Consider the following 26210-nt stretch of genomic DNA (forward strand, 5'->3'; position numbering starts at 1 on the left):
ATTACCATCCCAGCTGGAATAAACCCTTTGGTATTTTGCTGCTAAGATTAATGGCGGATCTTTTTAACCCTGATTGAAATCACTTACCGGATACCCCACGAGTCCTGACTCACCCATTGGACCCATCAAACCGAGAGGGCCCTAGGAAGATAGAAATCATTACTGTACAGACGTAAAGAATTCCCATCAATGTGTTGAAAGAATAGTTTTCAGGCCAATGAAGGCTAATGTCATTCAAAGTTAAAATTGTTCAATCGTCATTTTAAATTATTCTGGCCAATCACAGTATTAGGACAGAGTTGAGGGAGAAACCCTCAATTCATTTCAAAGGTGTCTGGATATCCACACCCAAAGTGTGGTGTACCCAGGCTGCACACCAAATACTGGAAAGTGGGATTAGGCTGGATGGGCTCATATTTTGGCCAGACATGTTGGGCCAAATTGCCTGATTCTGTGTTCACAGAATCCATAGAATCCCTACAGTGCAGAATGAGGCCATTTGGCCCATTGAATCTGCACAGACAACAGTCCCACCCAGGCCCTATCCCCATAACCCCACATATTCACCCTGCTCATTCCCCTGATGCTACGGGGCAATTTAGCATGGCCAATCCATTCAACCCACACATCTTTGGACTGTGGGAGGAAACCGGAGCACCCGGAGGAAACCCACGCAGACACGGGGAGAATGTGCAGACTCCACACAGACAGTGACCCAAGCTGGGAATCGAACCCGGGTCCCTGGAGCTGTGAGGCAGCTGTGCTAACCACTGTGCCACCAAAAGCTTTCTTTATGATTCTAAGCCGCACACCCTCCTGATTTGGAACTAGGGGTGCGATTTTATGGCCTCGCTCAACCCGAGATCAGAAAAATCCTGCCCGTGGTCAAGGGGCATTTCCAATGCCCGCCCCGTGCTCGCTCCGATTCTGTGGTGGGCGGAGTTGTACAATTCCATCACTGTCACCGGGTCTAAAGTCATCCCTTCAACAGCGACTGCATTTCAAGAGTTGCTTGTGGATTGTAAAATGTGTTGGGACATCCTGAGGTTGTGACGATCACGATATCGGTTCTTTGCCTCTTTTCACATTACCATTGGTCCCCGTGAGCCTCTCACTCCTTTGGGTCCTCGCTCTCCATGCTCCCCTTGTTCTCCTGGATCACCTGGTTCTCCGGGCGGTGCCCGGGGTCCTTTCTCTCCCTCCATAAAGAAAAACAGAACATTAAACCTTCTGCTGTTTCCAATCACTTTACAAATAGCTGAATCTGAGATGGAAGGATTGACTTTCCAGAGAGTTTGGGATCAGACGGGAGTCACAGAGCTACACGTCCAGCAGCAAGGCTGGTCTGCCTCGGAGGGAGCCTCCCCATTGGCCGCTTCCAGTTTTGGTGTCTGATTAAAAATGGTGGGTGGGCTCCTGGGTCGGGGGTGGGTGGTGGGTGGTGGGGGCGGGGATGGGGGGGGGGGGGGTGTTGGCGACAGCCCCACAGCGGGAGGAAGGCATCACTGAGGCTGGACAGTGATCATGAGGGGTCCTCAACTCCTCAATCTGGAGACTCCCTCACCAGCCTGGCACAATCCAGGTGCAGACTGACACGTCCAGAGGGCTGGGAGGGAAATCCCTCCACTAGATCAGGACAGATTGTGGACCCTCCTACTCATGGGGTCACAGAGGTTTACAGCATGGAAACAGGCCCTTCGGCCCAACTTGCCCATGACGCCATTTTTTTTAAACGGCTAAGCTAGACCCAGTTGCCCAAATTTGGCCCATATCCCTCTATACCCAACTGTCTAAATGCTTTTCAAAAAACAAAATTGTACCCGCCTCTACTACTATCTCTGGCAGCTTGTTCCAGACACTCACCACCCTCTGTGTGAAGAAATTGCCCCTCTGGACACTTCTGTATCTCTCCCATTTCACCTTAAACCTATACCCTCTAGTTTTAGACTCCCCTACCTTTGGGAAAAGATATTCACTATCTAATTGATCTGTGCCCCTCATTATTTTATAGACCTCTATAAGATCGCCCCTCAGCCTCCTATGCTCCATGGAAAAAGTCCCAGTCTATCCAGCCTCTCCTTGTAACTCAAATCATCAAGTCCCGGTAGCATGGTCCCAGTGGATAGAGCTGTGAAGAAGGCCTATAGTGTGTTAGCTTTTATTAACAGGGGGTTGGAGTTTAAGAGCCGTGGGGTTATGCTGCAACTGTACAGGACCTTGGTGAGACCATATTTGGAATATTGTGTGCAGTTCTGGTCGCCTCACTATAAGAAGGACGTGGAAGCGCTGGAAAGAGTGCAGAGGAGATTTACCAGGATGCTGCCTGGTTTGGAGGGTAGGTCTTATGAGGAAAGGTTGAGGGAGCTAGGGCTGTTCTCTCTGGAGCGGAGGAGGTTGAGGGGAGACTTAATAGAGGTTTATAAAATGATGAAGGGGATAGATAGAGTGAACGTTCAAAGACTATTTCCTCGGGTGGATGGAGCTATTACAAGGGGGCATAACTATAGGGTTCGTGGTGGGAGATATAGGAAGGATATCAGAGGTAGGTTCTTTACGCAGAGTGGTTGGGGTGTGGAATGGACTGCCTGCAGTGATAGTGGAGTCAGACACTTTAGGGACATTTAAGCGGTTATTGGATAGGCACATGGAGCACACCAGGATGATAGGGAGTGGGATAGCTTGATCTTGGTTTCAGATAAAGCTCGGCACAACATCGTGGGCCGAAGGGCCTGTTCTGTGCTGTACTGTTCTATGTTCTATGTTCATCCTAGTAAATCCTTGCTGCACTCTTTCTAGTTTAATAATATCCTTTCTATAATAGGGTGACCAGAACTGTACGCAGTATTCCAAGTGTGGCCTTACCAATGTCTTGTACAATTTCAACAAGATGTCCCAACTCCTGTATTCAATGTTCTGACCAATGAAACCAAGCATTCCGAATGCCTTCTTCACAACTCTGTCCACCTGTGACTCCACTTTCAAGGAGCTATGAACATGTACCTCTAGATCTCTTTGTTCTGTAACTCTCCCCAACGCCCTACCATTAACTGAGTTAAGGCCTTGTCGATGCAGCATAGCCCTCCAGCCCCATCCCCCTCAAATACGTCCATTACCCCAGGGCCTGCCAGAGACAGGGGCACAAAAATACCAGTGAGGCCACAAAACAGCCCCTCTCTGGGGCTTTAAGAAGCTTATCAGGCTGCTTATGAAGCAGACAGTGGATCCAACACCCAGTCCCAGCACCCCCTGCGCCCCACTCCCCAGTCCCCGTCCTGCTAGTCAGCCACCATGGGGCTCTGTTCAGCTTGTCTTTAAAACAAAATAACTTGAATATCTGGACAACTCTAAGCAGAAAGCTAAAGGAAACCTTTTTTCCCGTGCGTCCCCGTTGTCCTGGTTTGCCTAGTCTTCCTTCAGGTCCCTGTGGAGTCAAAACAAAACAGCGCGTTGGGTTTCGGATGATAAGATGCTAGACTTTTAAAAATCACCCACTTTTATAAGTCAACAAGTCTATCGCGATTCGTACACATAACCACATTCCTCCTTGGTTGAGTGAGCCAGGTGGAGTATCTGTCCAATAAATTCCTCCCCAAAACCCTCGACCCAGATTCTCCTGACACAATAACAGCATCTGCTGTTGCTTATGTCCAGGTGAAAGATCAGCTTCACATGAGAGATAGATACATGATTAAACTCAAAAATATCAAAGTTGCTGTCTGAGTTCCAGAGAACTGCCAATAGTTTCATGGAGGCTGCGTCTCGATATCTGCCTTGATGTTAAATGTATGAAGTTGTTGTGTTTCTGCAGTAGATTAAAAACAACTTACCAAAGAAAATGAATTCCAGTCTAAGGACCTTTTAATAATGTGAGAAGTATTAATTACTGCCAGTCAACCTCTCTGGCACTGAAAACAAACTATTACAAGTGTGGAGGCTCATTCTTTTTGCTTTCAGTCATAGGAGATTTAAAAAATGTAGGCTGGAATTGTTTGACCCCGTCCACAGCAAGGGGATTTTCACAGTAACTTCATTGCAGTGTTAATGTATGTCTACATGTGACAAATAAATAATTAAATTCTCCAGTCCTGCTGCAGTGAATGGAGCTTTGACTGAGCAACAAACTTTCCGTTCTCGCTGGCAGCGGTGGTACGATGTCGGAGAATCCCGGCCATTAAATTAGAATTGGAAATATTTAGTTTGAACTTTTCCTTTCTGTCTCTGAATCCAATCTGTCTTCTATTCTCTTCTCTTGCTGTGTCTGCTTTGACACTAAATTCATCCACTTTCAGATACACTTCCTACTCATTCTTTACACTGTTAATTGCACCATTCTTCAATCTGATTGGTTAAGGGGATAGAGTATTTGCTTGCCCTGCTCTCTCAGGGTCCAAATGTCCTGTTTCCTTTGTTGTGTCATTATCAGTGCCAACTGGGGGCAGATCTTGGTGCAGTGGTAATGTCACTGGGCTAGTAATCCAGAGATCCATGGGTTCAAATCCCACTACGCCACAATTTGGTAGAATTTAAATTTGATTCATAAAATCCAGAATTTAAAGTTAGTCTCAGTGATGGTAACCATGACAACTATCATTTTTTTTGTTGTAAAAACCCATCTGGTTCACTAATGTCCTTTAGGGAAGGAAATCTGCCATCCTTACCTGGTCTGGCCGACATGTGACTCCAGACCTACAGCAATGTGGTTGCCTCTTAACCGCACCTCTGAAATGACCTAGCAAGGCACTCTGTTCAGGGGAAATTAGGGATGGGCAATAAACGCTGGCCAGTCAGTGACGCCCACACCCCGTGAAAGAATAAAGGATAAAAAACTTGCAGCAAGTTTCCCTACAAAAGGTTTGGTACGGTGGCACAGTGGTTAGCACTGCTGCCTCACAGCGCCAGGGCCCCAGGTTCAATTCTGGCCTTGGGTCACTGTCTGTGTGGAGTTTGCACGTTCTCCCCGTGTCTGCATGGGTTTCCTCCGGGTGCTCCGGTTTCCTCCCACAGTCCAAAGATGTGTGGGTTAGGTTGATTGGCCATGCTAAATTGCCCCTTAGTGTCAGGGGATTAGCAGGGTAAATCACAGATGAAGGGGTTTAATTAGGGAGACCAAGATAAACTATTTCGATTTGTGAGGAAATCACAGAATCCCTACAGCAGAAGGAGGCCATTCTGCCCATCGAGCATGCACTGACAATCAATCCCATCCAGGTCCTATCCCTGTAACCCCACATATTTACCCCACGAACCCTCTAACCTACGCATCCCAGGACACTAAGGGGAAATTTATCATGGCTAATCAGCCTAATCCGCACATCTTTGGACTGTGGGAGGAAACCGGAGCACCCAGAGGAAACCCACGCAGACACGAGGAGAACGTGCAAATTCCACAGACAGTGACCCAAGCCGGGGATCGAACCCGGGTCCCTGGAGCTTTGAGGCAGCTGTGCTAACCACTGTGTCACCGTGCCGTGCCATAAATATGTGGGGTTATGGGAATAGTCTGGGGTGGGATTGTGGTCGGTGCAGACTCGATGGGCTGAATGGCCTCCTTCTGCACTGTAGAGATTCTATGAAATCCAAATGTGTAAGTGTCAGGCCTAACGAGGAGCAGGCAATGTTAAAGGCCGTTCAGCCCCTCTAACCTGATGCACAATTCCATTAATCCTGGCCCATCGGAACTCTATCAGTATATCTGGGTTCACTCCCACCAAACCCTTTATGCCGGATTCCTTCCTAAACCAGCGGCGATGGTTTTCCATCCAGCCATGTCTGCTTCTGTCTTCAATCAACAGTTAGTGACACACGTCTCACAAAGACGGATTCCAGGGCAGATTCTCCCTCTGAGGACTAGGAAAGGAGGTCTCAAACCCCAGAGCCAGGACTTTCAGGAGTAAAGCTGGGAAACACCAAGGGTGGGATTCTCTGGCCGCACTGGGCTAAAAGCCGGAAATTCACACCCGACTGTCAATGTGGTTTCACATTGTCCACAACCCACCTGCTGAAATTCCAGTGGCGGGCCGGATGGGAGAATTCCGGCCCCAATGTGCTCGTAGTGTGGAACTCTCTTCCAGAAAGAGCAATGGATGCGAGATTGTTTTTAATCAGAAACGGATAGATTTTTGTTATCCAAGGCTAGTTAAGGATTATAGGGCAGAATCATAGAGGTTTACAGCATGGAAACAGGCCCTTTGGCCCAACTTGTCCATGCCACCCTTTTTTTAAAACCCCAAAGCTAATCAGAGCTTATGGAGTTAGGTCACTGATCAACCATGATCCATGGTGGCAGAGGCTCGAGGGGCTGAATGGCCTTCTCCAACAGCTAATGATCACATAAAAAATAGCAAACACACGGTTGAGGCACATGGGCAACAGCACAATATTCAGCAATTAAAGTTTGATAGTTGCCATTGCTTGACACTGTTCTGTGAATCTTTTCCAGGATATTTTCCAGGTGTGTACTTACTGGCATTCCATTGATCCCAGGGCCTCCGATGGCACCAATAACTCCCTGAGCTCCAAGGTCACCCCTTTCTCCCATCTCACCCATTGGTCCTTGATCACCCAGTTCACCCTGTAAAATAACATACACATTACTAAAACTAACCAACTAGGGTAATTATAACACTTACATTTCTAAAACTAACCAATTCGGGTAATTATAACACTTACATTTCTAAAACTAACCAATTCGGGTAATTATAACACTTACATTTCTAAAACTAACCAATTCGGGTAATTATAACACTTACATTTCTAAAACTAACCAATTCGGGTAATTATAACACTTACATTTCTAAAACTAACCAATTCGGGTAATTATAACACTTACATTTCTAAAACTAACCAATTCGGGTAATTATAACACACACATTACTAAAACTAACCAACTAGGGTAATTATAACACACACATTACTAAAACTAACCAATTCGGGTAATTATAACACTTACATTTCTAAAACTAACCAATTCGGGTAATTATAACACACACATTACTAAAACTAACCAACTAGGGTAATTATAACACTTACATTTCTAAAACTAACCAATTCGGGTAATTATAACACTTACATTTCTAAAACTAACCAATTCGGGTAATTATAACACTTACATTTCTAAAACTAACCAATTCGGGTAATTATAACACTTACATTTCTAAAACTAACCAATTCGGGTAATTATAACACTTACATTTCTAAAACTAACCAATTCGGGTAATTATAACACTTACATTTCTAAAACTAACCAATTCGGGTAATTATAACACACACATTACTAAAACTAACCAACTAGGGTAATTATAACACACACATTACTAAAACTAACCAATTCGGGTAATTATAACACTTACATTTCTAAAACTAACCAATTCGGGTAATTATAACACACACATTACTAAAACTAACCAACTAGGGTAATTATAACACATACATTACGAAAAGAGTAATAACGACTATTGAACAAAACTCGGAATGAGTAATGGCAGAAATGTAACATCATCGTGTGAATTCCTTGCGCAAAGGAGGTAGGTACAAAACATAAGAATCACACAGTACAGGAGGAGGCCATTCGCTCTTTCATCCCTCTGCTGCTTTTTGAAGGAGTGATCCATTTCACTCCATTCCCTCCAGCTCTTTTCCCCAGAGTCCTGTAAATGATTTATCTAATTCCCTTTTCCCAGTCAGCACCCTGGTTGCTTGTGATATAACTTGTTTTGTTTGTGCTAATAAGTACACAACAAAAACCTGTCTCTGTAACAATACATTCTGCACTCTCTCCTTTCCTTCTCTATGAACGGTATGTTTCGTCTGTATAGCGCGCAAGAAACAATACTTTTCACTGTATGTTAATACATGTGACAATAATAAATCAAATCAAATCTCTTTTAAGTGATAGAATTTGCATTGGAAAGTTATTATTGAATCTGCTTCCAACACTCTTGTGTTCCAGATCATAAACTGCCAGATAAAACAAATCCTCATCTGCCTTCTGGTTCTTTGGCCAATAAGCTAAAATCTGTATGGAAAATCCTGGGAAATCTCAGTCCGACATTCTGGAGTCTTATCGTCAATATCCTCAGTGGTCTGTTCGTCACTAATATCAGGAACTTTTATCTGGTGAAGTTGCTTCCTTGTCAGCTTCCTGTGTGGATGCGGGTGGTTCTCCCGGAATAGAATCTGAACTCGACTCTGAAGTAATTCTTGGTTTAGGAATTTCACAACCTGGTGTATCTGACGTAAGCCTTTTGGATAACGACTCCACCAATTCACTTCCTGAAGCGAGGATTTGATCGATGTGTCTCCCCCAAGTTCTCTCGTCATCCAGTTGTACGGTATAAGAAATCAGCCCTGTCTTAGCTGGAATGGTTGCAGATACCCACTTCTCACTTGTAGACTAAAATCCTTCTCCGCGATTAAACCTCTTCTCTTTCGGTGTTTGTTGACGGCGAGTAACTTGTGTTTGTTGTTGTTGTTCGAGTCGTGTCAGGCGGTGTGACTAAATCCAATTTCCTTCTCAGTTTCTTTCTCAGCTGCAACATTTCTGGTGAACTTTGTGTGGCAGCGTGAATCGTGCTCCGATGGGACATGAGGAAGTTGGTTACTCTCTTGGGCGGCACGGTGGTTAGAACAAAGAACAGCACAGCACAGGAACAGGCCCTTCAGCCCTCCAAGCCTGTGCCAATCACCTTTACCTATCTAACCAACCACTTGTATCCCTCTATTCCCCGTTTGTTCATGTGTCTATCTCAATAAGTGTTAAATGTCGCTGTGTCTGCCTCAACCACCTCACTTGGCAGCGCATTCCAGGCCCCCACCACCCTCTGTGTAAAAAACTTCCCCCGCACATCTCCACTGAACCTTTCCCCTCTTATCTTGAACTTGTGCCCCCTTGTAATTGTCATTTCTGCCCTGGGAAAAAGCTTCCAACTGTTCACCCTATCTATACCCCTCATAATTTTATAAACCTCCATCAAGTCGCACCTCAGCCTCCGTCTTTCCAGGGAGAACAATCCCAGTTTATTCAATCTCTCCTCATAGCTAATACCCTCCATACCAGGCAACATCCTGGCAAACCTTCTCTGTATTCCCTCCAAAGCCTCCACATCCTTCTGGTAGTGTGGTGACCAGAATTGGACGCAGTATTCCAATCTGGCCTAACCAACGTTTTATACAACTGTAACATAATTTGCCAACTTTTATACTCAATGCCCCGGCTGATGAAGGCAAGCGTGCCGTATACTTTCTTCACCAACTTTTCCACCTGTGCTGCCACTTTTAAGGATCTGTGGGCCTGTACTCCCAGATTTCTCTGTGTCGATGCTCCTGATGGTTCTGCCATTGATTTTACAGCTCCCACCTGAATTGGATCTACCAAAATGCATCACCTCGCATGTGTCCGGATTAAATTCCATCTGCCATTTCTCCGTCTCAATTTTCCGGACTATCTTTATCCTGCTGTTTTCTCTGACAATCTTCATCACTATCCGCAACTCCAACAATTTTAGTATCATCCGCAATTTGCTAATCAGACCAGCTACGTTTTCTTCCAAGTTATTTATATATATTACAAACAGCAGAGGTCCCAGCACTGATCCCTGCGGAACACCACTAGTTACAGACCTCCATTCAGAAAAACACCCTTCCACTGCTGCCCTCTGTCTTCTATGGCCAAGCCAGTTCTGAATCCATCTAACTGGTTCACCCCTGATCCCGTGAGATTTAATCTTTTGCACCAGCCTGCCATGAGGGACCATGTCAAATGCTTTACTAAAATTCATGTAGACAACATCCACAGCCTTTCTCTCATCAATCATTTTTGTCACCTCCACAAAAAACTCAATTTAGTGAGACATGACCTCCCTCATACAAAACCATGCTGTCTGTTGCTAACAAGACTATTCAGTTCCAAATGTGTATAGATCCTATCTCTAAGAATCTTCTCCAACAATTTCACTAGCATTGACGACAAACTCACTGGCCTATAATTACCCGGGTTATCCTTGCTACCCTTCTTAAATAACGGGACAACATTGGCTATCCTCCAAACCTCTGGGTCCTCACCAATGGCCAACAAGGAAACAAAGATTTCTGTTTGAGTCCCAGCAATTTCATCTCTTGTCTCCCTCAGTAATCTGGGACAGATGCCATCTGGCCCTGGGGATTTGTCTACCTTAATGCTTTTTAATTCACCTAACACTTCCTCCCTTGTAATGATGACTTGATCTAAAGGGTTAGTACTGCTATCTCACAGTAGCAGCAATCCGGGTTGAATTCTGGCCTCAGGTGACAGTGCGGGGTTTGCACATTCTCCCCGTGTCTGCATGGGTTTTCTCTGGGTGCTCTGGTTTCCTCCCACACTCCAAAGATGTGCAAGTTAGATGGATTGGCCGTGCTAAATTGCCCCTTAGTGTCAGAGGGACTGGCAAGGTAAATACGTAGGGTAATGGGGATAGGGCCAGGGTGGGATTGTTATTGGTGCAGGCTTGAAGGACCAAATGGCCTCCTTCTGCACTGTAGGGATTCCATGATAACAAACTTTTGACACTTTAATGGCATGTTTCAGTAACTGTATAAGCCTCTCCGCCAATTTGATTGTGTTTTTTGAAGGAGTAACCAAGAAGGTAGATGAAGGCAGTGCAATTGATGTTGTCTGCATGGACTTTAGCAAGGCCTTTGACAAGGTACCACATGGTAGGTTGTTGCATAAGGTTAAATCTCATGGGATCCAGGGTGAGCTAGCTAAATGGATACAAAATTGGCTTCTTGACAGAAGCCAGAGGGTGGTTGTAGAGGGTTGTTTTTCAAACTGGAGGCCTGTGACCAGCAGTATGCCTCAGGGATCAGTGCTGGGCCCACTGTTATTTGTCATTTATATTAATTATTTGGATGAGAATTTAGGAAGCATGGTTAGTAAGTTTGCAGATGACACCAAGATTGGTGGCACAGTGGACAGTGAAGAATGTTATCTAGGATTGCAACAGGATCTTGATCAATTGGGCCAGTGGGTTGACGAATGGCAGATGGAGTTTAATTTAGATAAATGCGAGGTGATACATTTTGGTAGACTGAACCAGGGCAGGACTTACTCAGTTAATGGTAGGGCATTGGGGGGTGTTATAGAACCAAGAGATCTAGGGGTACAGGTTCATAGCTCCTTGAAAATGGAGTCACAGGTGGACAGAATGGTGAAGAAGGCATTCGGCATGCTTGCTTTCATTGGGCAGAACATTGAATACAGGAGTTGGGACATCTTGTTGAAGTTGTACAAGATATTAGTAAGGCCACACTTGGAATGCTGTGTACAGTTCTGGTCCCCATATTGTAGAAAAGGATAGTAGTAAATTAGAAAGAGTGCAGAAAAGATTTACGAGGATGCTACCGGGACTTGATGGTTTGTGTTATAAGGAAAGGCTGGATAGACTGGGACTTTTTTCCCTGGAGTGTAGGAGTATAGAAGTGCATAAAATAATGAGGGTCATAGATCAGCTAGATAGTCAATATATTTTCTCAAAAGTAGGGGAGTCTAAAACTTTAGGGCATAGGTTTAAGATGAGAGGGGAGAGATACAAAAGTGTCCAGAGGGGCAATTTTTTCACACAGAGCTGGTGAGTGTCTGGAACAAGCTGCCAGAGGTAGTAGTAGAGGCGGATACAATTTTGTCTTTTAAAAAGCATTTAGACAGTTACATGGGTAAGATGGGTATAGAGGGATATGGGCCAAATGCGGGCAATTGGGACTAGCTTCGTGGTAAAAAAAAATGGCGGCACGGTAAATTGGGCCAAAGGGCCTGTTTCCATGTTGTGAACCTCCAATGATTCTGTGCCTAATCCAAAAGTGGATGGATGACGGGGTTCTTTCCATTCTGGTAGATTTCATCATCATGACTTTGGGCCATTTTGGATACGCATCAACTTGGTGAAGAAACATGTATTGTTCAATCTGCCCCATAAGGTCTGTGTGTATTCTCTCCCAAGGTTGGCAATGCCACAGATGAAATGGTTGAAGAGGTGGAGTATTCTATATTCTAGCACAGGGATGGCATTGCCCCACTTTTTCTCCTATTTGTGAATCAAGTCCCATCCACCAGCTTCTTGTAAACTCTTTCATTCTCCCTACCCCTGGATGACCTTTCTTCCGGGTGTTCTGGTTTCCTCCCACAGTCTGAAGACATGCTGGTTAGGTGGATTGGCCGTGCTAAATTGCCCCTTAGTGTCAGGGGACTAGCAGGGTAAATGCATGGAGTTATGGGGATAGGGCCTGGGTGAGATTGAGGCCTCCTTCTGCACTGTAGGATTCTAATTGCCCCACTCCTCCATTTACCAGCCTTTTACTATCTTAACACTTTGTGCAATTAAGTCCTGCTTTGAAGATGAACTCAATGCCTGGGAACCTCATGGTATCCCAGTTCATGGTTGTTTTAGTCAGTCTTGTGCGGTTGTGTCTGAGGTGAGCAGTTCTCTATGTTAAACTGTTTATTTTATTTATTCAGTGAGATGTGGGTGGCGCTGGCTCGGCCCAGCATGAATTGCCCATCCCTAATTTCCCCTGAGAAATTTCACGCCCAAAAGGGTTTAAAATGGATAAGGAGGAGGCATCGGAAAGGGTGCCCACTCTTAAAGCTGCTAAAAGCGGATGAGACGCAGCCAAGGAAACGGAGGGCAGTGAGAGCGGAAACTGCAGAGACACTGTCCATCATTTTTCAGTCTTCTTCTGAGTCAGGGTGCTTCCAGCGGACTGGAGAACATTATGCACTTGTTCAAGAAAAGAAAAGCCTGGCAACTACAGATCAGTCAATTTTACTTTGCGGGGAGACTTCCAGAAACAATGGTGGGAATTCTCTGATGTTGTCTGTCCCGCCACTACTGCCAGCGAGAATGGAAAATTTGGTGCTCAGTCAAATCTCCCTTCGCTGCAGCGGGTCTGGAGAATCCCAGCCACGGGTAAAGTTGGAGAATTCAGCCAATAATTCAGGATGCACAGAGATGGGTTAATTAAGAAAAGCCAGTACAGATTGGTTAAGGGAAAATCGTGTTTAACTAACTTAAGAACATAAGAACATAAGAAATAGGAGCAGGAGTAGGCCATCTAGCCCCTCGAGCCTGCCCCGCCATTCAATAAGATCATGGCTGATCTGACGTGGATCAGTACCACTTACCCGCCTGATCCCCATAACCCTTAATTCCCTTACCGATCAGGAATCCATCCATCCGCGCTTTAAACATATTCAGCGAGGTAGCCTCCACCACCTCAGTGGGCAGAGAATTCCAGAGATTCACCACCCTCTGGGAGAAGAAGTTCCTCCTCAACTCTGTCTTAAACCGACCCCCCTTTATTTTGAGGCTGTGTCCTCTAGTTTTAATTTCCTTACTAAGTGGAAAGAATCTCTCCGCCTCCACCCTATCCAGCCCCCGCATTATCTTATAAGTCTCCATAAGATCCCCCCTCATCCTTCTAAACTCCAACGAGTACAAACCCAATCTCCTCAGCCTCTCCTCATAATCCAAACCCCTCATCTCAGGTATCAACCTGGTGAACCTTCTCTGCACTCCCTCCAATGCCAATATATCCTTCCTCATATATGGGGACCAATACTGCACACAGTATTCCAACTGCGGCCTCACCAATGCCCTGTACAGGTGCATCAAGACATCCCTGCTTTTATATTCTATCCCCTTCGCAATATAGGCCAACATCCCATTTGCCTTCTTGATCACCTGTTGTACCTGCAGACTGGGCTTTTGCGTCTCATGCACAAGGACCCCCAGGTCCCTTTGCACGGTAGCATGTTTTAATTTGTTTCCATTGAGATAGTAATCCCATTTGTTATTATTTCCTCCAAAGTGTATAACCTCGCATTTCTCAATGTTATACTCCATTTGCCATATCCTCGCCCACTCACTCAGCCTGTCCAAATCTCTCTGCAGATCTTCTCCGTCCTCCACACGATTCACTTTTCCACTTATCTTTGTGTCGTCTGCAAACTTCGTTACCCTACACTCCGTCCCCTCCTCCAGATCATCTATATAAATGGTAAATAGTTGCGGCCCGAGTACCGATCCCTGCGGCACGCCACTAGTTACCTTCCTCCAACCGGAAAAACACCCATTTATTCCGACTCTTTGCTTCCTGTCGGATAGCCAGTCCCCAATCCACTTTAACACACTACCCCCAACTCCGTGTGCCCTAATCTTCTTCAGTAGCCTTTTATGGGGCACCTTATCAAACGCCTTTTGGAAATCCAAAAACACCGCATCCACTGGTTCTCCTCCATCAACCGCCCTAGTCACATCTTCATAAAAATCCAACATGTTCGTCAAGCACGACTTTCCCCTCATGAATCCATGCTGCGTCTGATTGATCGAACCATTTCTATCCAGATGCCCTGCTATCTCCTCTTTAATAATGGATTCCAGCATTTTCCCTACTACAGACGTTAAGCTGACCGGCCTATAGTTACCCGCCTTTTGTCTCCTTCCTTTTTTAAACAGCGGCGTAACATTAGCCGTTTTCCAATCAACCGGCACTACCCCAGAATGCAACGAGTTTTGATAAATAATCACTAACGCATCCACTATTACCTCTGACATTTCTTTCAATACCCTGGGATGCATTCCATCCGGACCCGGGGACTTATCCACCTTCAGTCCCATTAGTCTACCCAGCACTGCCTCTCTGGTAACATTAATTGTATTAAGTATTTCTCCTGCTGCCAACCCTCTATCGTTAATATTTGGCAAACTATTTGTGTCCTCCACCGTGAAGACCGACACAAAAAACTTATTTAAAGACTCAGCCATATCCTCATTTCCCACTATTAACTCCCCCCTCTCGTCCTCCAAGGGTCCAACATTCACTCTAGCCACTCTATTCCTTTTTATATATTTATAAAAACTTTTACTATCATTTTTTATATTAATTGCTAGCCTAGCTTCATAGTCTATCCTTCCTTTCTTTATCGCTTTCTTAGTCTCTCTTTGTTGTTTCTTAAATTTTTCCCAATCACTTGTTTCTCCACTATTTTTGGCCACTCTGTACGCAGCTGTTTTTATTTTAATACTCTCCTTTATTTCCTTCGTTATCCACGGCTGGTTCTCCCTTTTCTTACAATCCTTGTTTTTTGCTGGAATATATTTTTGCTGAGAACTGAAAAGGATCTCCTTAAAAATCCTCCACTGTTCCTCAGCTATCCTACCTGCCAGCCTGCTCTCCCAGTCTACCTTAGCCAATTCATCCCTCATCCTATCATATTTCCCTCTGTTCAAACAGAGGACACTGGTTTGGGACCAAACTTTCTCCTCTTCCATCTGAATCAGAAATTCGACCATATTGTGGTCACTAGACCCAAGAGGGTCCTTCACAATAAGATCCTTAATTCTACCTACCTCGTTACACAATACCAGATCCAAAATAGCTCGTTCCCTCGTCGGTTCCGTAACATGCTGTTCAAGGAAACTATCCCGACAGCATTCTAAGAACTCTTCCTCCATTCCACCCTTACCGACTTGAGTCTGCCAGTCAATGTGCATGTTGAAGTCCCCCATGATTATTGCCGTTCCGTTTTTACACGCATCCCTTATCTGCTTGTTTATAGCCCTCCCTACCTCAACATTATTATTTGGGGGCCTATATACCACACCTACTAGTGTCTTTCTCCCTCTACTATTCCTCATCTCTACCCATAATGATTCCACGTTTTGTTCCTCAGAGCCTATGTCATCCCTCAGTACTACCCTGATATTATCTCTTATTAATAGCGCGACCCCACCACCTTTTCCTTCCTGTCTATTCTTCCTAAACGCCTGATACCCCTGGATATTCATCTCCCAGTCCTGGTCACCTTTCAGCCACGTTTCTGTAATGGCCACTAGATCGTACCCACTCGTGCTGATTTGCACCATCAACTCATTTACCTTGTTCCGAATGCTTCGTGCATTCAGGCAAAGTGTCCTTATTCCAGCTTTTATCTGGACCCGCTTTGATGAGTCGCGAACACCCTCTCCCTCTACTCCCTTATCTAAATTACCGCCTTCATTCACTTGCACCCTCTCCTCTACCATTAATTTTGTAATTCCCCTTACCCCTGCATCCTCCCCCCCATCAATTAGTTCCTTGATCCTAGTCAACTCTTCTAGCTCCCCTCCCCCCAACCTATCTAGTTTAAATTCTCCCCAGTAACCTTAGCCAACCTACCGGCCCAACTTGCTTGGGTTTTTCTTGAAGAGGTAACAGAGAGGATGATGAGGGTAATGCTGTTGATGCGGTGTACCTGGGCTTCCAAAAGGCATTCGATACAGCGCCACACAACAGGCTTGTGAGCGAAGATGTAGTGTAATTTGCAAAAGAAGCAATGGAGAGGTGAGGAGAAATCTTTTCACACAGTGAGTGGTTAGGATCTGGAATGCACTGTCTGAGAGTGTGGTGGAGGCAGATTCACACAGCGAGTGGTTAGGATCTGGAATGCACTGTCTGAGAGTGTGGTGGAGACAAATTCACACAGCGAGGGTTAGGATCTGGAATGCACTGTCTGAGAGTGTGGTGGAGATAGATTCACACAGCGAGTGGTTAGGATCTGGAATGCACTGTCTGAGAGTGTGGTGGAGGCAGATTCACACAGAGAATGGTTAGGATCTGGAATGCACTGTCTGAGAGTGTGGTGGTGACAGATTCACACAGCGAGTGGTTAGGATCTGGAATGCACTGTCCGAGAGTGTGGTGGAGATAGATTCACACAGCGAGTGGTTAGGATCTGGAATGCACTGTCTGAGAGTTTGGTGGAGACAGATTCACACAGCGAATGGTTAGGATCTGGAATGCACTGTCTGAGAGTGTGGTGGAGGCAGATTCACACAGCGAATGGTTAGGATCTGGAATGCACTGTCTGAGAGTGTGGTGGAGACAGATTCACACAGCGAGTGGTTAGGATCTGGAATGCACTGTCAGAGTGTTGTGGAGGCAGGTATCAAGGCATTTGAGAGGATTTGAGAGGATCAGCAATACTTTCTGAAGAGGGATAATGTACAGAGAGAATTGGGGGAATGGCATTGCGCAGATTGTTCCTTCAGAGGGGCCTCACTGGCTCAATGGGTTGAATGGCCTCCTTCAGTGCTGTAAACATTCTGTGATTCATGGCATGTAAATGTATTACATGTAGGAACTCATTGCAGGATGGCGTGAGGTCCAAGCTGCCTCACAAAGGGACGAGCAATAAGCTCTGGCTAGCCAGCCATGGTCACGTCCCCTGAACAAATAACCAACGACAAATCCTCAACTTAATTTTTCAATTTGAACCTGTTGTAATTTTGAAAATACGGCTCCCACTAACTCACCCCACTCACCATGTTTCCCACTCTGGGAGTCCTGATTAAATTCCTCCCTCAGCAACACTTAAAGACAACATCTTGGACAGGTTTTAAATTTGTAAAAGTGTAAGGTACAATATTTGGAAAGTTGTGGAGTTGCGGGTATCTTGACACAATCAGTCATGCAGGCAGAATTAGAGTTGGAATTCTGTAAAGCTGAGATCACACAATGTTTTTATTGGACACAGTGGATTTAATGGGAAACTTATTCATCCAGAATTTGCATTGGATTTCTCCCAGGTTTAGTACAAAACAAACAACATTGAAAGATCTGCTGAAACTTGTTAAATAGAACTGTCAAACTGTCAAAGGCCTGGTCTTGTGCGTGAGCTGTCAGGGTGCCATCTGATTTCACACAGCTTCTCCTGACCTCTACAAATCTAACATAAACACTGGAAACTGTAAATCGGCACCCATCCATCCTGTGCTCACTCTATGAGACAGAGAATCTGGTGAACTGGTGCAGCAACAATAATCTCTCCCTCAATGTCAACACAACGAAGGAGATTGTCATTGACTTCAGGAAGCGTAGAGGAGAACATGCCCCTGTCTACATCAACAGGATGAAGTAGAAAGGGTCGAGAGCTTCAGGTTTTTAGGTGTCCAGATCACCAACAACCTGTCCTGGTCCCCCCATGCCGACACTATAATTAAGAAAGCCCACCAATGCCTCTACTTTCTCAGAAGATGAAGGAAATTTGGCATGTCAGCTACGACTCTCACCAACTTTTACAGATGCACCATAGAAAGTATTCTTTCTGGTTGTATCACAGCTTGGTATGGCTCTTGCTCTGCCCAAGACCGCAAGGAACTACAAAAGGTCGTGAATGTAGCCCAATCCATCACGCAAACCAGCCTCCCATCCATTGATTCTGTCTACACTTCCCGCTGCCTCGGCAAAGCAGCGAGCATAATCAAGCACCCACGCACCCTGGACAGTCTCCCTTCCACCCTCTACCTTCGGGAAAAAGATACAAAAGTCTGAGGTCACATACCAACCGACTCAAGAACAATTTCTTCCCTGCTGCTGTCAGACTTTTGAATGGACTTACCTTGCATTAAGTTGATATTACTCTACACCCTAGCTATGACTGTAACACTACATTCTGCATCCTCTCGTTTCCTTCTCTATGAACAGTATGCTTTGTCTGTATAGCGCGCGAGAAACAATACTTTTCACTATGTTAATACATGTGACAATAATAAATCAAATCAACATCATGGGCTCAATTTCGGACATTCTCATTGTTGTTTTCAAATCCCTTAATGTCCCTGCCCCCTCTCTATCTCTGCAAACCTCTCCAGCCTTACAGCCCTCCAGGATAGCTGCTATCCACCAATCCTGACCTCGAGCAAAGCTGAGTTTAATCTCCACCTTTGGCAGCCATGTCTTCAGGTGACCAGACCCTGTACTCTGGAATTCCCTCCGTAAGCCTCTCTCTCTGCTCCTTGGCGACACTCCTTCAAGCTGATCCCTTTGATCAAGCTGACACTCTGCCCTAATATCTCCCCATGTGGCTTGATTATTGATCACAATCCTGTGACGTTCCTTGGGATCAAAAGAGAAAATGCTGGAAAATCTCAGCAGGTCTGGCAGCATCTGTAAGGAGAGAAAAGAGCTGACGTTTCGAGTCCAGATGACCCTTTGGCAAAGCTAAAAGGCACAGAAAGTGGGAGATATTTATACTGCAGGGGGAGGGAATGAAAGATGAGTCATAGTCACAGAAACCAGGGGAAAGGCTGCTAATGGCAGCCCATAGAGGGAATAGAAGGTGTGAATGGCCAAACGGCAGAGAAGCTGAAATCAGAGGGTGAACTGTGACAGATGGAGATGTGGAGGGAGGGGGGAGATGGGTGGGAGAGAGGAAAAATTGAGAACAGGGGGGAAAGGAGATGCCAAGGGGGAGAAAAGCTAAGGAAAGGGGGGATCAAATAGGGGGAAAGAGTGGGGAGAAGAAAATGAAGAAAGACAATAAAGAAATAAAAGGTAGAGAACAGTTTAAAATTAAATAAAATGAAAACAAAGGGGTCGAGGTGGGGTAGAGTTGATCATCTGAAGTTGTTGAATTCGACGTTGAGACAGAAGTTCCTTGGAATGTTTGACTCGGTCAGTGGCGCCATATAAATGCAGATTGTTATTGAATGGATTAATTGGAGGGTGGGCCGGGGCAGGGGTTGGGGGAGAGGAAGTGTTGGCAATACAATGTCTCCCCTTTGTCAAAGCAAATGAGTGTTTGGCATTCATCTTCCAGAATTCCTCTGAAGACATATCTAACTGCTAACCACAGTTTAGTTGTGAGAGCAACTCTGCAATAGTGAGCTTACCACATTCAGCAACAGAAAATAAGCCAGGACTTGGAAACTTTACCTTGATTCCATCTTTACCTTGAATTCCATCTTCTCCAACTGGACCTGGATCCCCCTAGATTAGAAAGAGAAGCTGTTATTTTTGTTGTGGGGAAGGAGGTCAAGGGTCACAGCGTCATTACCATACAGTCAGTCCATCGAGTTTACGCCAGCATTGAGATTTGTTCTATATTTCTCTTCTTCAATAATAAAACAGATTAAATTACATTGGAAGTGTGACCTATGGGCAGATGGGTTTTCCCACTTTTGGGGGAACCAGAATATGGGTTCCATCAATACAAGACAGTCACTAATGAATCCAATGGGGATTTCAGGTCAATTTCTTTATCCACAGAGTGGGGAGAATGTGGAACTCTCTCCCACAGGGAGTGGGGAGAATGTGGGACTCGCTCCCACAGGGAGTGGGGAGAATGTGGAACTCGCTCCCACGGGGAGTGGGGAGAATGTGGAACTCTCTCCCACAGGGAGTGGGGAGAATGTGGGACTCACTCCCACAGGGAGTGGGGAGAATGTGGGACTCGCTCCCATAGGGAGTAGGGAGAATGTGGAACTCATCCCACAGGGAGTGGGGAGAATGTGGAACTCATCCCACAGGGAGTGGGGAGAATGTGGGATTCACTCCCACAGGGAGTGGGGAGAATGTGGAACTTGCTCCCACAGGGAGTGGGGAGAATGTGGAACTCACTCCCATGGGGAGTGGGGAGAATGTGGGACTCGCTCCCACAGGGAGTGGGGAGTATGTGGAACTTGCTCCCACAGGGAGTGGGGAGAATGTCAAACTCACTCCCACAGGGAGTGGGGAGAATGTCAAACTCACTCCCACAGGGAGTGGGGAGAATGTGGGACCCGCTCCCACAGGGAGTGGGGAGAATGTGGGACTCACTCCCACAGGGAGTGGGGAGAATGTGGGACTCGCTCCCATGGGGAGTGGGGAGAATGTGGGACTCGCTCCCACGGGGAGTGTTTGAGGTGAATAGTATCGATACATTTCAGGGAGAAGCTCAATAAACACATGAGGGAGAGAGGAATAGAAGGAGATGCTGATAGGCTGAGAGGAAGAGGGGGTTGGAGGTGGCTTTTGTGGAGCAGAAACACCAGCACAGAACAGCTGGGCCGAATGGCCTGTTTCTGTGCATTCTACAGGATGTAAGGTTCACAGATATTTACTGAATGACATAAAATCAATGAAATTGATTTCTTTGGTAAGGTTTCATGGTATTAGATGCACCACAATAGCTAACTGATGCCAGAACTTGGGAAACAAGTTCCATGGGCAATTTCTAAAAACATTGCCGTTGACATCAGTGACAATAATATATTCATTTTCTGAACTCCATTCCATGTCATACACCTATCAGGACAATAATTGAAGACTTTCCGAATATAGCAGCAGATTTAGGGAAACGTCTTCCAGCTTTTCCTGAATTAATGTTAGAAACAAAAGCTTGTATTTATAAAAAGCCTGTCTGTCTGTCTGTCTGTCTGTCTGTCTGTCCCAAAGTGCTTCAGAGTGAAGCACTTCTTAAAGGGTAGTCACTGTCGGAATGTGGGAAACAGAGCAGCCAATCTGTACACAGCAAGATCGCCAAACAGTAACCTGATCATTGTGGTATCTTGGCAGGATGAGACTGTGAGCCACTTAAAGTTCCAGTACCCAACTGAACTGGTTTATTCCAGTTTTGGTTGAGTTACACAGATGCACTATGGGATTAGCCTAATTTGTCTGTTCTATTTTACAGATAATGTTCTCAGTCACAAATTCTTTCAGTTCATGTTTAATTTAAAGGGTGCTGGAATAGGCCAGCAATAAACTGGTCCTGTCTCCCCCTGAATCCAAACATTAGCCTTCTATCCCTGAATCGATTTGTGACGGGAATTTTGCTTGAACAACAAAGCTCATTCCAATGTAACTGAGCTGCTGCTGATCAGTTTCTTCACAACAAGGCTGGTTGTTCATCCTTAACCACAATGATGGACAATTTTGAAGATTGCAACTTCCAAATTCTATGCGTGATTTCTCCAGTTGATGTTGACTCAACCTTTAATGGTATATCCTGGCATGACAAAAAAGCGACTGTCTGCCTCATGCAGTTCTGGTACCCCATTGTACTAGTTTATTCTGGTTTAAACTTATATACATATGTAAACAAATGGCCACAAAAGTGTTCTATAACAATAATGACCAGCTTATCTGATTTTAGTGATATTGGCTGAGGATAAATATTGGCCAAGATAACTCTGCTGCTCTTCCTTGAAAGAGTGTCGTGGAGTCGTTTACAACAACGGGACCGGGTTTCAGTTTAATGTCTCATAGAATCATGGAATCCCTACAGTGCAGAAGGAGGCCATTTGGCCCATTGGATCTGCACCGACCACAATCCCACCCAGGACCTATTCCCATAACCCCACATATTTACCCCGCTAGTCCCCCTGACACTGGGGTTAACTTAACATAGCCAATCAACCTAACCCACACATCTTTGGAGTGTGCGAGGAAACTGGAGCACCCGGAGGAAACCCAGGCAGACACGGGGAGAATGTGCAAACTCCACACACACACACAGTGACCCGAGGCCAGAATTGAACCCGGGTCCCTGGCGCTGTGAGGCAGCAATGCTAACCACTGTGCCACCGTGCCACCCCCAGAACATCCAGAACAAGGCACCTCTGACAATGCCGTACTCTGTCAGCACTACAATAAACTTTTAGACTTTGGCACTCAAGGCAGGAGTGGGACTTGAATCCACACCATCTGACTCAAGGGCCAGAGTGTTACCAATTGGAGCAAAGCTGATATTTAATTTCAAAACATTGTAGTGACATGAGTTACCAGCTCTTTATCCCATCAGAGCAGAGCACGGACCCTGCGACATCGATCGCTTTGAATGTTCATAAATATTGGCTAGAGTTTCTGCTCCGGGTGAAATCAGGAAATTGCATCCACAATGCTCCCAGAATTCCACCGGTTAGACCGAAGTTTAAATTGGTGATAAAATTAATTTGCATAATTGGAAGTAAAATGAACTAGCCCAAAGAAGTCAAATCTTCCATGAGCCAACACGAATGGGCTGAGTAATAGAATCATGGAATCCCCACAGTGCAGAAAGAGGCCATTCGGCCCATCACACCTGCACCGACAACAATCCAACACAGGCCCTATCACTGTAACCCCAGGTCGTTACCCTGCTCATTCCCCTGACACTAAGGGGCAATTTAGCATGGCCAATCCACCTAACCCGCACATCTCAGAATGCAATTGTTTCCTTTTTCACATTGTAAACTGTTCCTGGATATTTTTCAGAATGGGAACCTGGTGTCATTTTATAAATATAGCAAAATAAGTGTTTTTAATAAGTGTGTTCACCCTTTATCCTGTGAGTGAATTAAAATCACTGACCTGACTTGAAAAATGCACGAAGCCATTTTGTGGTTTGGTTGCAGTCACCCATCCGTCTCACACAAAACTTCAATACATTTCAACTTGAAAAACATTCCAAAACCAAAGCCAACTGGATATTTCCAGCATTTTGTTTTTAATTCTGATTTCCATCAGATATTACATTTTGCATTTGTTTTTCTAACCTTTACCACTTTGAATAACATCAATTGCCACAAACACTGACTTGTTGTATCGTGCAATTGAAGACTTTGCCAGCGTATAATTATACACATCAGTCAGAAAGTGGAAGCTTGAACATGAGTAGGGTGTTGGTATGTAATCAGACTGCGGCCTTATATAACTCACCCTCATCCCGATTTGACCCGGTTCTCCGGTATTCCCTGCGGCTCCTATTTCACCCTGTTTTATTTCAAAGAGAATTCATAATGACATTATAACACAAAAACTGAAGAATTCACATCAACATTCACACGTGTGCTCAGGCTGCTGTCACTATTGGCAAATTGGTTCTTTCTGTAGCTTTGTCCATATCGATCACATTCAAAGCAATGTCTCGTCTCTGCTGAACACACTGTCTTTAGTCTCTGGTTATATCTTTCCCCTTCATGCAAGATTTGAATATTTTAGATGAATACAGTTCAGTGGATGTTCTACCCTGGATTTTTCACTCAGCAGCAACGTAAGGGAGTTTGTCACTGACGCATGAGCAGGTAGACTGAGAGCTCAGAGACTTTAGCCACCACCTCAGAGAGTTATCCATCCCGGTGCAGCCCACTTCGAACAGCTGATCAACCCAGTCCAGTCCAGTATACCTAGAAGAGCTATCCAATTGGTCCAATCCAGTTCAATCCAGTCCAGTTTATTCCGGTCCAGTCCAGTCTATTCCGGTCCAGTCCAGTCCTTCCAGTGGTTTAGTCTGGTCTAATTCAATCCGGTCCAGTTCAATCCAGTTCAGTCCGGTCTAGTTCAGTCCAATCCAATCCAGTGCGGTCCGGTCTGGTCTAATCCAGTTTAGTCAAGTCCAGTTCAATCCGGTCCAGTTTAGTCCAGTCCAATCCAGTCCAGTCCTATCCAGTCCATCCCAGTCCAATCCTGTCTAATCTGGTCCAGTTTAGTCTGGTCCAGCCCAGTCCAGTCCAATCTAGTCCAGTTTATCTGGTCCCATTCAATCCAGTCCAGTTTAGTCCAGTCCAATCTAATCCAGTTTATCTGGTCCAGTCCAGTTTAGTCCAGTCCAGTCCAATCCGGCCCAGTTCAGTCTGGTCCAGTCCAGTTTAGTCCAGTCTAGTCCAGTCCGGCCCAGTTCAGTCTGGTCCAGTCCAGTTTAGTCCAGTCCAGAGCACAGCAGTTGCATTCTGAGAGAAATCAAACTTTGAACATTATAGGAAAATGGCTAAGGGATTGGATGGGGAATAGTTTACAAATTTCTCTTCAGAATCCATGGAATTTAGCAGCATATGGTCAAGTTTCTGCTTCTAGTAAGAATAGTAACAATGCCCCCGATTTTTTGCCTCTTGGCCGATCTTACCAGCTCGCCAGATCGATTGGCCAGCGGGACGAGTCGAGGTTACAAAGTGCAGTAATTAGAAATAATGGAGAGAGTTAACAACTCTTCCCAAGGTGAAATTGCTTTTTCAGGACCAGGCATGTTGTTCAGGAATAATTCTTGCTCAGATTGCTCTGAAACTCCCAGTTACACCTCACTGTACAGACTTCACTTTTTGTGGTGTTTCTAATATCAACGTGAGGGTAGAATTGAGAAATGTTCATCAAAGCCTCATTGTTCCACAGGACCAGGCTGAGGAGAAGGCAGTTGGTTTGTTCACTACATTTATTTATTTATTTTAAGTTAAATTTGTGTAAAAAATCGGAGGTTTTTTTTAAAACAGGAAGTGGGCCCAGCAGGAGTCTGGGAAGGTTTTTGGAGGGTTTAAAAGTAGGCCGCACTTTTGAGCGGGCAGCAGAGTGAAAGCTGTAGGGCTTTGGCTCACAGGGCTTGGGCGAGCGGGGGTGAGTTAATTCATTTTTTGCTGTTTCTACCTGGTACTGGCAAGGTATCGAGAGAGGATGGGTGTGAAGGCAGTGCAATGTTCCTCTTGCACTATGTTCGAGGTGAGGGACGACGTCAGTGTCCCTGCTGATTATACCTGTGAGAAGTGCATCCATCTGCAGCTCCTCCAAAACCGTGTAAGGGAACTGGAGCTGGAGTTGGAGGAACTTAGGATCATTAGGGACGCAGAGATGGCCATAGACAGAAGCTTCAGGGATACAGTTACTCCGCGGAATGAAAATAGATGGGTGACGGTGAGAGGGGCTGGGAAGAAGCAGTCGGTGCAGGGATCCCCTGTGGTCGTTCCCCTTAGCAATAAGTATTCCGCTTTGGATACGGTTGAGGGGGACGACATACCAGTGGTGAGCCGCAGTGAGAGGATCTCCGGCACTGAGTCCGTCCCTGTGGCTCAGGAGGGTAAGGAGGAGAGCGGGAGGGCAATAGTTATTGGGGACTCGTTAGTTAGAGGGATAGATAGGAGGTTCTGTGGCAGCAAAAGAGACTCGAGGATGGTTTGTTGCCTACCGGATGCCAGGGTCCGTGACGTCTCGGACCGTGTTTTCCGGATTCTTAAGGGGGAGGGGAAACAGTCACAAGTCGTGGTACACATTGGTACCAACGACATAGGTAAGAGAAGGGACGGGGATTTAAAACAGGAATTTCGGGAGCTCGGCTGGAAGCTGAGAGCAAAGACAAAACATGTGGTCATCTCTGGTACGCTACCGGTGCCACGTGATAGCGAGTTGAGGAACAGGGAGAGAGTGCACTTAAACATGTGGTTGCAGGGATGGTGCAGGAGGGAGGGTTTCAGATACGTGGATAATTGGAATACGTTCTGGGGAAGGTGGGACCTCTACAAACAGGACGGGGTGCACCTGAACCAGAGGGGCACCAATATCCTGGGAGGGAAATTTGCTACGGCTCTTCAGGGGGATTTAAACTAATTTGTCAGGGGAGTGGGAAAAGGAGTTGTAGTCCAGAAGTCAGTGTTGAGGGTGGTGAGGTATTGGGGAAGGTATCAAGGTCAAGGGTGGGT

General features: G+C 45.5%; 1 protein-coding gene across 1 annotated transcript in view; it reads right to left on the reverse strand.

Annotated features, from left to right (window-relative positions):
• col24a1 (collagen type XXIV alpha 1) overlaps nt 1-26210 on the reverse strand; it is a 445996-nt gene that overhangs the window by 65701 nt on the left and 354085 nt on the right. The window contains exons 34-39 of the mRNA XM_078219024.1: nt 23470-23523; nt 19726-19779; nt 6464-6571; nt 3368-3421; nt 1092-1199; nt 88-141 (exon numbers count right to left, since the gene is read on the reverse strand). Coding sequence (XP_078075150.1) covers nt 88-141; nt 1092-1199; nt 3368-3421; nt 6464-6571; nt 19726-19779; nt 23470-23523 — 432 coding nt within the window. The remainder of the gene's footprint in view (nt 1-87; nt 142-1091; nt 1200-3367; nt 3422-6463; nt 6572-19725; nt 19780-23469; nt 23524-26210) is intronic.

The sequence above is a fragment of the Mustelus asterias genome, chromosome 8 (genome assembly GCF_964213995.1).
Source record: "Mustelus asterias chromosome 8, sMusAst1.hap1.1, whole genome shotgun sequence".
NCBI classification, from domain to species: domain Eukaryota; kingdom Metazoa; phylum Chordata; class Chondrichthyes; order Carcharhiniformes; family Triakidae; genus Mustelus; species Mustelus asterias.